General features: G+C 32.1%; 1 protein-coding gene across 1 annotated transcript in view; it reads left to right on the top strand.

Annotated features, from left to right (window-relative positions):
- Positions 1-10,049, top strand: part of LOC123195758 — a 53,832-nt gene extending 43,783 nt beyond the window's left edge. Inside the window, exon 4 of the mRNA XM_044609588.1 lies at positions 9,535-10,049. Within this exon, the coding sequence (XP_044465523.1) occupies positions 9,535-10,016 (482 nt within the window). The 3' untranslated portion in view covers positions 10,017-10,049. The remainder of the gene's footprint in view (positions 1-9,534) is intronic.
- Positions 10,050-13,577: the final 3,528 nt, after the last annotated feature.

The raw sequence follows: 13,577 nt of genomic DNA, 5'->3' as shown, positions 1-13,577 counted from the left end.
ATTTATATAAAATTACTTGTTTAATTATGTACATTGCACTGTACCGAATCAAATCGAGATTTATATTGAATTATCTAATTAATAATTTATATAGAATTACTTAATTGAATTCACTAGAATTGATTAATTAGATTCGATTCGACTTAACTTGATGGTTCAAATGTGCTTTGATTTGATTTGACTCAAATACATTGTTTGTAGCTTGATTTGGTTTTGAATTTATATATATATTATTAATTGTATCGTATTATACAATACGTATATTACATTTTACCGAATCAAATCAAGATTTATATTGAATAACCTAATTAATAATTTATATAAAATTACTTAATTGAATTCAATAATTGATATAATCATACGTAAAAATATAGTACACCATTGTATCGTATCAGATTTAATTCAATTCGAATTTAATTATTAATTATTGAGTTATTTAATTAAATTCAAATTGAATTCAATGTAAGTAATAAAAGATAGATTACCGCATGATTTGATTTGACTAAAATTGATGGATTACTTAATAGAATTGATGCACTGTACCAAATCAAATCAAAATTTATATTGAATTACCTATTAATAATTTATATAGAATTACTTAATTGAATTCAATAATTGATATACTCATACATAAAAGTATAGTACTTCATTGTATCGTATCAAATTTAATTTAATTCGAATTCAATCAATAATTATTGAATTATTGAATTAAATTCAAATCGAATTGAATGTAAATAATAAAATATAGATTATCACATTATTTGATTTGACTAGAATTGATGGATTACTTAATAAAATCAAATACATGGTGCACTTGATGGTTCAGATGTGCTTTGATTTGATTTAAGTCAAATACATGGTTTGTGAAGGATAAGACAAGATTTAGAAAGCATTGATAGGTGAATGAAATAAAATTATAGAAAAAATTAAAAATAAAACACTGTTACTGAATTATAATTAAAATTTAAAAATGAAATATTTTTTAATTCATACCGAAAACAAATGGGTAATTCTAAATTTATTAAAAATAATGAATTATTAAATTTTATTGACCTGTCAATTCAATAAATGATACAATCATACGTAAGAGTGTAATACACCATTGTATCGTATCAAAAAAGAGCTTTTCAATGAGTTATAACTGTACTCATGATTCATCCAATAATGCAATCAAAATGTGGAACGAAATTAGTAGTAAAATTGTAAATATTTCTCAACGATCTACCATGAACAAAATCACAAATATAGATACCCCAAATGACAAAACAACATTTTTCAACCTCAAAATCATCATTTATAATATAGAGAAAAGAAACCAAAGGCATAATCTTGGGTGGTTGCACCCCAATCATAACATCGTTGCCTATCCCTAGATCTAACACGTATACGAACTTCTTTATACGCCTTACTTTTGTACTAGCTATCTGAGGAGCATACTAGGATAACTGATTGAATTTTGTTGAATATTCCTTTACTGAATCTGTCCCCTGGACTAGATTAATAAACTCCTAAGCGTTAATGTAAGTAACATTAGCGTCTCTGTACTCTGCCTTAAATCGGTATCTGAACTCGGACCAAGTCATCTCGGAGACATTGATCGTTACTCTGACTAAGTTCTAATATATTTTTGCCTCTTACTTAGAAAGATAGGTAGCATACCTCACTTTCTCTTAGTCAGTTATGTCAAATAAGGTCATGACACTCCCTACTGATTCCAACCACTCTTCAGCTGTTATTGGGTCTTTTGTATTATCAAATTTTTGAGACAGGTGCATACTACGGAGGTTGATAATAGGATATAGCTCAATATTCATCAGATAAAGCAGCCAAAATAAGTTTTCTTTCTCTTTTTCTTTCTAAAACTGTAATTACTGTTTATTTAGTAGAACAGTCTTTTTGTTCAAATAATTTAATAGTCCAAATAGTCTCAAAATAATACAAAAACTATATATCATTGAAAAAATGATTGAAAGAGCTTTCCAATGAACTATAACTATACTCATGATTCATCAAATAATGCAATCAAAATGTGGAACGAAATTAGTAATAAAATTGTAAATATTTCTCAACGATCTACCATGAACAAAATCACACACATAGATACCTCAAATGGCAAAATAATATTTTTTAACCTCAAAATCATTATTTATAATATAGAGAAAATGAACCAAAGGCATACTCTTGGGTGGTTGCACCCTAATCATAACATCGTTGCCTATCCCCAGATCTAGCGCATATACGAACTTCTTTATACGCCTTACTTCTGTACTAGTTATCTGGGGAATATACTGGGATAACTGATTAAATTTTGTTGAATATATCTTTACTGAATTTGTGTCTTAGACTAGATTAATAAACTCCTAAGTCTTAATCCAAGTAACATTGGCGCCTCTATACTCTGCCTTAAATTGGTGTCTGAACTCGAAGCAAGTCATCTCGAAGACATTTATCGTCACTATAACTAAGTTCTATCGTATTTTTGCCCTTGACTTAGAAAGATAGGTAGCATACCTCACTTTCTCTTAGTCAGTCATGTCAAAAAAGGTCATGAGATTTTCTACTGATTCCAACCACTCTTCAGCAGTTATTAAGTCCTTTGTATCATCAAATTTTTAACACTGGTGTATACTACAGAGGTTGATAATAGGATGCAGCTCAATATTCATCAGATAAAGCAATCAAAATAAGCTTTCTTTCTCTGTTTCTTTCCAAAATTGTAATTACTGTTCATTTAGTAGAACAGTCAATTTGTTCAAACAATTTAATAGTCCAAGCAGTATCAAAATAATACAAAAACTATATATCATTGAAAAAATGATTCAAAGAGTTTTTCAATGAACTATAACTGTACTCATGATTCATCAAATAATGCAATCAAAATGTGAAACGAAATTAGTGGTAAAACTGTAAATATTTCTCAATATCTGCCATGAACAAAATTACACACATAGATATCTCAAATGGCAAAACAATATTTCTCAACCTCAAAATTATCATTTATAACATCCTCAGATCTAACGTGTACATGAACTTCTGTTTACACCCTACTTCTGTACTAGCTATTTAGAGGGTATACTGGGATAACTGATTAAATTTTGTTGAATATTCCTTTACTGAATTTGTCCCCTAGACTAGATTAATAAACTCCTCAGTCTTAATGCAAGTAACATTGACGTCTCTGTACTCTGCCTTAAATCGGTGTCTAAACTCAGACTAAGTCATCTCGGAGACATTGATCGTCGCTTTGACTAAGTTCTACCATATTCTCGCCCCTGACTTAAAAAGATAGGGAGCATATCTCACTCTCTCTTCGTCACTCATGTCAAATAGGGTCATGACACTATTGATTCCAACCACTATTTAGCTATTATTGGGTCCTTTGTATCATTAAATTTTTGAGACTGATGCATACTTAGGAGGTTCATAATAGGATGCAACTCATTATTCATCAGATAAAGCAGTCAAAATAAGTTTTCTTTATCTCTTTCTTTTCAAAACTGTAATTACTATTCATTTAATGGAACAGTCTTTTTATTCAAACAATTTAATAATCCAAACAGTCTCAAAATCATGTAAAAACTATATATCATTGAAAAAAGGATTTAAAGAGTTTTCCAACAAACTATAACTGTACTCATGATTCATCAAATAATGCAATCAAAATGTGGAACGAAATTAGTGATAAAATTGTAAATATTTCTCAACTCTCTGTCATGAACAAAATCACACACATAGATACCCCGAATGACAAAACAACATTTTTCAACCTCAAAATCATCATTTATAACATAAAGAAAAGGAACTAAAGGCATAGTCTTGGGTGGTTGCACCCCAGTCATAACATTTTGATCTATCTCCAAATCTAGTCCATACACGAACTTCTGTATATGCCTTACTTTTGTACTAGCCATCTGGGGGGCATACTGGGATAACTGATTGAATTTTGTTGAATATTCCTTTACTGAATCTCTCCCCTGAACTAGATTAATAAACTCTTAAACCTTGATGGTTCAGATATGTTTTGATTTGATTTGAGTCAAATACATAGTTTGTGAAGGACAAGACAAGATTCAGAAAGCATTGGCAGGTAAATGAAATAAAATTAAAGAAAAAATTAAAAATAAAATACCGTTACTGAAATATCAAAATCATCATTTATAATATAGAGAAAATGAATCAAAGGCATAGTCTTGGGTGGTTGCACCCCAGTCATAACATTTTGGTCTATCTCTAGATCTAGCCCATTCATGAACTTTTGTATATGCCCTACTTTTGTACTAGTCATCTGGGGGGCATACTGGGATAACTGATTGAATTTTGTTAAATATTTCTTTCCTGAATTTGTCCCCTGAACTAGATTAATAAACTCCTAAGCCTTGATGGTTCAGATGTGTTTTGATTTGATTTGAGTCAAATACATGGATTGTGAAAGACAAGACAAGATCTAGAAAGTATTGAAATATAATTAAAATTTAAAAAACTAAAAATAAAATACCGTTATTGAAATATAATTAAAGTTTAAAAAATTAAAAATAAAATATTTTTCAATTCATACTGAAAACAATTAGGTAATTAAAAATTTATTAAAAATAATGAATTATTAAATTTTATTGACCGGTCAATTCAATAAATGATATAATCATATGTAAGAGTATAATACACTATTGTATCGTATCAAAAAAGAGTTTTTCAACAATTATAACTGTACTAATGATTCATCAAATAATGCAGTCAAAATGTGGAACGAAATTAATAGTAAAACTGTAAATATTTCTCAACTCTCTACCATGAACAAAATCATACACATAGATACTCCAAATGACAAAACAACATTTCTCAATCTCAAAATCATCATTTATAACATAGAAAAAAGGAACCAACGGCATAGTCTTGGGTAGTTGCACCCCAGTCATAACATCATTGTCTATCCTCAGATCTAGCAAGTACATGAACTTTTGTATATGTCCTACTTCTGTACTAGCTATTTAGGGGGCATACTGGGATAATTAATTGAATTTTGTTGAATATTCCTTTACTGAATTTGTCCCCTTAACTAGATTAATAGGAGACTTTCCTGTTGAGAAGAAGATGAAAATAAAGAGAAAACTCAGAAAATGTAATGTTTACAGAAAGGTGGTAGCGACGTGTGTCAGAAGAATAACATAGAGAACCCTTCTGAAAACGTGAGTATCTAAGGAAGACATTTAACGGAATGAGTAGACAATTTATATGAACCAGAAGATAAATCATGAACAAAGTAGTACATTCGAAGACACGAGATTGAAGAGGAAACAACAACTGATTAGGATATAAAATAGAGTGAGGTACCTGATCCTACAAAACTAAAGAAGACATTCGATTAATTAAGAAACAAGCAATAAAAACAACATCTGCCCAAAAACGGAAAGGTGCATGACTATGTATGAGTAAGGTACAGGTATTTTCAATAAGATGCCGATTTTTATGTTTGACAATCTCATTTTTTTGCAAAGTATGAGCATAGGAGGATTGATGTAAAATGCCCTTGGACGTCATAAATTTAGTAAATGAAACAGGAAAGTAGTCACTTGCATTATCACTATGTAATGTATGAATAGTAGTAAAGAATTGTATTTCAACTTCAGCACAAAAAGATTCAAAAATAGAGAATAATTCAAATATATTTTTCATTAAAAATAACCACGTGCAACGCGAATAATCATCAATAATTGTAATAAAATATTGAAAACCCAAAATAAACACGATTTGATTAGAACCCCATACATCGAAATAGACTAACTCAAAGGGCGATGTAGCTCGTTTATTGGCACATTTTGGAAACGATATACAAGTATGTTTTCCAAGCTGATAAGACTCACAATTAAAGGACGATAAATGCGACAAACAAGAAATCATCTTCTATAATTTGGATAAACTAAGGTGTCCCGAACGATTATGAAGGAGCATGGAAAACTCAGTAATAGTACATACTACAAAATCAGATGGACTTAGTTGGTAGAAGTCCTATGACTCATGTCCTATGCCAATCATCCAGCCTGTACTGTGGTCCTGTATAAGAAGAGTCATTAGTAAAAGTAATTGTACAATTTAGGGAACGAGTAAATTTGCTAACATAAATAAGATTAAATGGATAGTCAGGGAGATAAAAGATATATTCCAAAGGCAACAGTGGGACAGGATGGACACAACTTACTGCCTTTGTAGTAACAATAAATCCATTAGCTAATGTTACAGTAGGTAATGAAGTTGATTTAGTAAAGTGAGAAAATAGACGAGAGTTACCAAAGATGTGATCAGAGACACCAGAATCAAGGACCCCTGGCTTGGAAGAGGAAAAATGAGTAAGACACAGCTGAATTACTCGGATGAACAATCGAAGCAATAGAAGATGAAAATTGTTTTGCTATCTGATATTAGAGATAGTCTTCAAGATCAGCCCCTATAAGAGTTAAAGATGGTGGAGACTATACTCCAAAAGAGTTAATAGTAGAATCAGATGTACTGGTTTGAACAATATTAGCTGTTCGAGGAGGACAACCAGGAAACTTATAACATTTGTCTCTGATGTGACCCTATCGGTTACAATAATTACACTTGGCCAATTTCCTTGACCACCACACTCGTATGGCTGTTGATTTTAAGGGACAAGGATAGATGAGTTAAAACTAAAGGTATTTGAAGATCCAATCATAACTCTTGGAAAAGACATACAAAGTAAACGAGCAAAAACTTCATCAAAAGTGGGGGCGACAACACTAGCAAGAATTTGGCTTCAATATAAGAACCATAAAGAATTTGTCTCATTGGGCTAAGTCTTCAGTTGCAGTTTTACCAAGAGGTAACGACATATTGAATTCAGTCTTCAAATATGTCATCCAACCCGAAAATTCAGACATACTCATGTCTTGTTTTTTCAAGGTAACCAAAGTTGATACAACAGAGTATAACTATTGAATATCATTGGTGTACAAGAGTTTGGCTTGAGTTTATATGTCATTACATATGCGATAAGCTTTAAAGATAGAATGAAGTTGAGGATCAATGGTATTCCATAACATACTACATAACAAAGCATCACTCTTAGTCTATATAGTTTTATCAGATGTAATATTCTCAGCACTCTTAATGAGATGGTCTTCAAAACCCTGTCCTATGCACCATATTTCAACGGATGCAGCCCATGAAGTATAATTATTGCTTCCCATTAATTTTTCTGTTGTAATTACTAGAAGAGAATTAAAAGGAGAGAGAGAACCTGGTTTGGAGCTTTAAATGTACATGTTGAATCACAATCAGAGAACGAAAAAAGCTTTCTAGAGAATAGTGAAGATTCAAAGCAACTAGGGCTCACAAAACTGATCATGAGACTATTAAATAGTGAAAAACAGCTTCTCGATGTGTGAACACTGAAGGAACTTTCTAGTGACATCACCAACGACGCATTTTGCAACTAGGGGAAGTGGGTCTTTAACAGAAATGATCACCGGCTTCTAATAAATCGATTAACAGTGGATTGGAGATCACATTCCAAGTAGAAAAACAGTTGGCGCATGTAGCAAATTTCAACGTCCAATAACGGTATAGTGAAAAGATAACATGAATTTTGAAAAGAAAGAGAGTGGAGAGGCAATAGAAAAAACAAGAAGGTATAGAAGAATAAGATATCAAACAATGATTCCTTGGGGTCAAAGGATATAAGTAAGCTATAGAACAAGAATCTTCCTCATCAGGAGGCTTCTTGTTCTCGGGTTGCAATGGTATCCTCAACACCATAGGTGGCTGAACCCAAACAAATGAAGCTAACAGGTCAGTTATAAACAATTACATCATCCTGAATTGGTCAACTCTATGATTTTCAAATAAAACTTTTAACCAAATGAAAAATTTACAATTAGACAACAAATGCAAGTTGCTCATGACCTACCATGAGATTTTTTTTGATATGTTAGTAAGGTTTTAATATTACCAGAAGTCACAAATGATCTTTGCACTAAATTTATGGTAATCATCTCTTAAATTATGGTCATATTAGATGGTCCGATATCATGTTGACACAATAAAACCTCAATTTTCAAGGCAATGAGGAAAAAGAATACTTAAGCATACTCATATAAGAAGTAATCATAATGTAACTAATATAGAAAAAAACAGTGACAAACAGAATCATTTTCCTTCGTAAGACTGGATGGTCAAGACAAATAAAAGAAGAATAATTAGATATATGAGTCTGCTCAAACTAATAATCATGAAAAAATTCCTACCAAACAACCAGAGTATACTCTAAAAAGCAATTAATAAACTGTGTAGGGACCTAGTCAAACAAGAAGAAATGAGTTTAGTTTCAATTAAAAAAAAAAAAGAGAGAGAGAAAAGAAAGGCACAACCAAAATTGAGAAATGTTACCAAAATTGGAAGAAAACATTCCAGAGTATATATTTGAAAATAAAGAGACATCATCAACTACAGAATTGATTCAAAATTCAAGCCACCCAATCTTTAGTTGGTCACATTTAATAAAAAAATTTGCACAATAAGGAATCGAACTCATAAACAAACGTGTACCATGTTAAAAGCTCAGTCATTTATCTGTGGACACACAAAATACAGAAGAATTATCCAACTTAAAAAAAGCATTAAATCTATGACCCAAACTGAATCCCATTCTGACCCAGAATATATTTGCTCACGATACTGCAGAAAACAATTTTAAAACATGAAATTTCTGCCCACTACGAATATGATATCAATCTTGAAACTTGAACTCAACAAAGATAAAAAATATCAATTTTAAAATTTTTCCCATGAAGAAAAAATGCTTGCGGTGATGAGAAGCACAGAAAAAACAAATCCCAGAAGCAAACGGACAACATTAACAGATCGGTTGGCAACGGAATGAAGGAATCATTGAAGCTACATTGCATGCATGGTGATGATAAACAGAGATAACATGGTAAATGGAGCTGTGTGTGAGTCGGTTGTCTCTGTTACAAACCGTAGTTCCTTTTATACAAGGCCAAAAGACTTACTCCCAACCACGGTTTGGTGCAAACCCAAACTTATATACATTAACTTGTAAAAATTTAAATATTTATTGTTTATTAATTTTGATTGTTAATATCAAAAGTAAAATTCTCCTATTTTTTTCAGGTTTAAAACTACCCTCCTTCTTCTCCAAGTCCAAGTTTTATTTAGACTCTCATATTTTTTCTATGTAGAGCCGTCTCTAGCCTTTTAAAAAATTTCGATTTCACCCCTCTTTAACTTCAACATCCAAATCACCATCGACGTCCTTCTCCCTCTGACTCTAATTTAATCCCCTCTTACAATTTTAAGTCTGTCTTGCTTTTTATATTTGCTCAATTAACCTAGGGAACTCCTTTTCTGAATGAATAGTACATATATAACTGAGCTTCTGGAGCTGGGATGCATTAGATAATTTTGTAAATTTGTTTTCTTAGACATGTACATATTTATTGTATTTAATTCTATTTTTAATAATTCAAATCTCATTGAGTATAATGATCCGTGATGCAGATGATGTGGGTGCTGACTTTGACTTATCATTGATCAATAATTTAGAGGAGAACCGTCCAGAGGCATTGATCATACAATTACCAAGAGAGTGTTATGCAGAAACTAGAGAAGAAAGCCCAGAAAATGGTGGTAGCGATCTAAAGGGTGGCTTACAACCAAAAAATGGAAATGTGGAGGATTCTATGTTGGTTAATGTCGGAGTGAAATCAGCATCAGCTCATCCATTTTGTGGCTTGACAAAGAATTTCTGGTCCAGAAATCATCACTTTCAGAACTTAACTATAATCTCATCAACTGGAAATGGAGATGACAAATTACCTGTGTTTTGTGTGGGAGCAATTCTTATGTTGAACCGTAACAAAATTATGAAAGAGACGCATTCAATTGATGACTTGATAAAGGCAGATGCATTGTTACCAATTCATGTGTTTTTCCTTCTAGCTACTACAAAGTACTTCATTGTAGTTCAATTTCCTTTTTGATTCAAACACACAGTATTGCATCAAAAATAAAATTTAAAATATAAGCAAAATCAAAAAAGGGGAATTTTTGGTCATTATTTACAAAGGAAATTAGTAAGTTTTGTAACAAGTCGATAACTATAAGTCAGAGAATTTTCAGAAAGGGATGAAGCAGTGTAGTGAGCTTAGGAGGTGGGTGGATCAAACTAAAGGTTTAACGCCTCAACAACCACATCAGCCATCTTAAGGGATCTTTGAATTAGGCATTAGCAGGGCCATTGTGGATCTAACATTTTCTTTTCTCTCTCTCTCTCTTTGTCATTGTTCTAACATTTGAATTATTAAATTGGTATCATAACAGTATTAATCCTTGTGATATACAATAATTTTATTAGGATTTTGTTATTATAATTCCAAAATTTATGGATGAAAAGCATCCAGAGTATTTCTGGTTATTTTCTGATGGGTTTTTTTTGTTCGATAGGGGGAACAGAATTGTGAATACTTTCCCCTTTTCTCTGAACACTATAGACCCTAATGAAGGCTGGAACATTTCTCGGGTCAATGGTGGAACCCTCTGTAGACATCACAGCATGGGCTAACTAGCAAAATGTAGGACATTTATGTTGTACATGACCAATAGAATTTTTCACTTAGCACCATCTCATTGTATAGAAGTTATTTCTGTTTGATAAATTGTTGACTTCTATGATTTGCTTGCTAAAAGGAGTTTTCATGATACTAGAAGAAGCTTTGCCAAGAACATTCTATAGAGATGAAGTCCCTTTTTCCACGGTTGCTGGTTAATCTGTCCTGCCTGAAATTGACATTGAGTAAGATAGTAGGAAAGTGACTTGTGTGCTGTAGATGCAGACATCTTGCTCCGCCATTTATTAGCAACTTAACTTCTTTCTTATTCTAATCTATATATATGAAATTCTCTAAATTTTGTTCAATATTGACGCATTGCAGATATTCAATGATACACTGCTGGAGATCCATATGAAAAGATGTATACTCACAGCAATCAAAATTCGGAAAAAAATATTTTTACAAGGTAAGGTGTTTGCACAATTGTTTCATCAACCCCAAAATACTAAAACAATAAGAGCTTCACAGCTTATATTTTAAAAATTCAAGCTTATACTTTTCCTTGGAGTATCCGTTACTTGAGCATTGTTGGTGCCTTACATCATGTAAAAATTTATGTGGAGACAATAGTAAAGCATGGTTTATTGTCAATAACTGCATTGGCTGTAGTCATTGCATTCAAAGCAGCATGAAATAACATCTATTTCCCATGGATGTTTGAGGAACCACCATGTTTAGTCACCATTATGTGCTACAGTTTTCTTAGATTGTTGCATTATGTAAACTGAAGTCCTCTTTGAATCAGTTGAATCAGTTGATGAAGATCAATAGTCACGCAGCTCAGAATGGCGAATAGGACTATGCTGTTTGCTGCTTTTCTATGTGATAAAATCAAAGTAATGGAGTTCGTAATCGGAGATTTGGATTCCAAGATTGTGTGGCATGATGAAATTTATTATTTAAATCTTTCACACATGAGTGTAGAGTTGTTTGTACATCATTATCTCATTTCACATCTTCAACAAGGTAGTTACTCTCTCACTCTCTCTCTCTGTTCCTCTATTGCAATGACAATGTTTATTGTAAATGAACTATATAAAATCTACATTTTTGGGAACTGTTTTTGGTGAGCTAATCTGGAATTGCTGACTGGCTGAACTTTTATGTGTTAGTTTATCGGTTTTGGATTTTATACAATTCGTGTATAAATAGTGACAGTTTGTCTTATTTAGAATTATGTATATACTATGGTTCAATAGTCGCATAGGAATTTCAGCTTTCAAGTAAATTCAGTTATGCTATTATTTGTAAATAAAGTTTGGTTCCCTGGCCATTGTTTTGTGTTATGGAGCAGCATTATTTTCTGTAAATACAATAGACTAAAATTCTTATGCACAGATAATGGGAAAACTCAATCACATAGATCAAAAGTTTCTGGCAACAATTGGAAGGACTCCATTGGATAAAATATACATGTCTTTAATTGTTCTCATCTTGACTAGGTTTTCTTTAACATGTCTATGTTGAGTTTTAGGAACTTTTATTGTGTAAAATTATTGTGAATGTCATATGCTTTTGCAGAAATTTATCTATCTAAGCCAAATTCATTGTTTTCAAACTGAAAATATTTTAGTCTTGTCCACTTTGATCTCTCTCTGCACTTGTTCTTTTGTAATCTTGCTCACCTGTAATCGTTAAACAAGAAAATGAATCAGAATAGTTTTGCAAAGCTGTGTGCTTAAACTGAATATGCAATACACAGTCAGTCTAAGTTGTTTGTTTGTTACTTCATTATGAATAAAATTGCCCTTGTTTGTTTATCTTCTCCTTCATGCCATTGTCGATGCTGTTTTGTGTATCTCTCCCTGCTTCCCTATTAAAACATTAATGCTTCACATCCAACTCAATGACAGAGCAAATGATTTCCTAAAATCTTGAAAACCAACAGCAAGATCTTTAACGATTGAAAGAGTGTTGTTGTTCCTGTTTATTTAACTGTTGATCAACTCCTAGAACAGCCTCTCTCAATAGAATGCAGTTGTACTAGTTATTGGAGAATCTGTAATTTTTACAGGATTCTGGATTTAGATAAACCACTGGGTCGCCTTGACCCTTTTTTAACTCTGGGTGTGCAGAGCTTTTTTAACTGGGTTGCAAATTGTTTTGCTCATGCTTGGATCTGGCTTTCCAGTAGTACTGAAATTGTAGAGCCGGTCTACCACATGTTGGCAATGTGATCTCCCCACTGGGTGTGCTCCTGAATTAGAGCAAGGAAAGTTATTTTCAGTGAAGAAAGACTGATGAATTTGTTGACATTCCTTGCCGTCATACCTAGGCCTGGGTTCAATGCAGATTAAGTTTGAATAATGCCCAATTCGAGATCGATGAGTTAAGATTCAAATTTAATTCGAAAACAATTTAATCTTGGAATTGATCCTAGCCACTTCAAATTCCTTTGGCTCAAATATGGCTTGTTTGATTCGAGTTCAAACAATTTAGATTGAATCCAATACTCTTTCTTTCTCATTTTCTTTTTGGTTTCTTCATATCCAAGCCACATATGGTTTCTTCACGTTTATATTGCTCCACAATTTGCAACTGAATTGGGGTATAACTGGTATTAAAATCCTGCAAACAAAATTCAGCAAAAATGCTAAACAAAACTAACAATGGATTCATAAATTCCCTAGTTGGACTCTCAATGTAATCCCCACTCATAATCTTGAAGTCACCCCAGAGAATGGGCATATGAATGGGTCTGTTATAAGGAGATGAAGTAAGTTGTTGGTCTATTTATGAGGAATCTGCAATAACTTGTGAGTTAGGTTTGGTTTCAACTCTATAAACCAGCCTGTTGATTCATCTAAATATGAATAAAAAATTAATACTTAAATGGAAATAAAAAATAGTGAAAAATAACAATCTAGAATACTAGTCCTTCTAGTAAATTAGCTTAAATGTTAACAATTATTTTGCACATAAGATTCAATA

This window comes from Mangifera indica, chromosome 14 (genome assembly GCF_011075055.1).
Source record: "Mangifera indica cultivar Alphonso chromosome 14, CATAS_Mindica_2.1, whole genome shotgun sequence".
NCBI lineage: Eukaryota > Viridiplantae > Streptophyta > Magnoliopsida > Sapindales > Anacardiaceae > Mangifera > Mangifera indica.
This window is presented reverse-complemented; position numbering and strand designations above follow the sequence as displayed.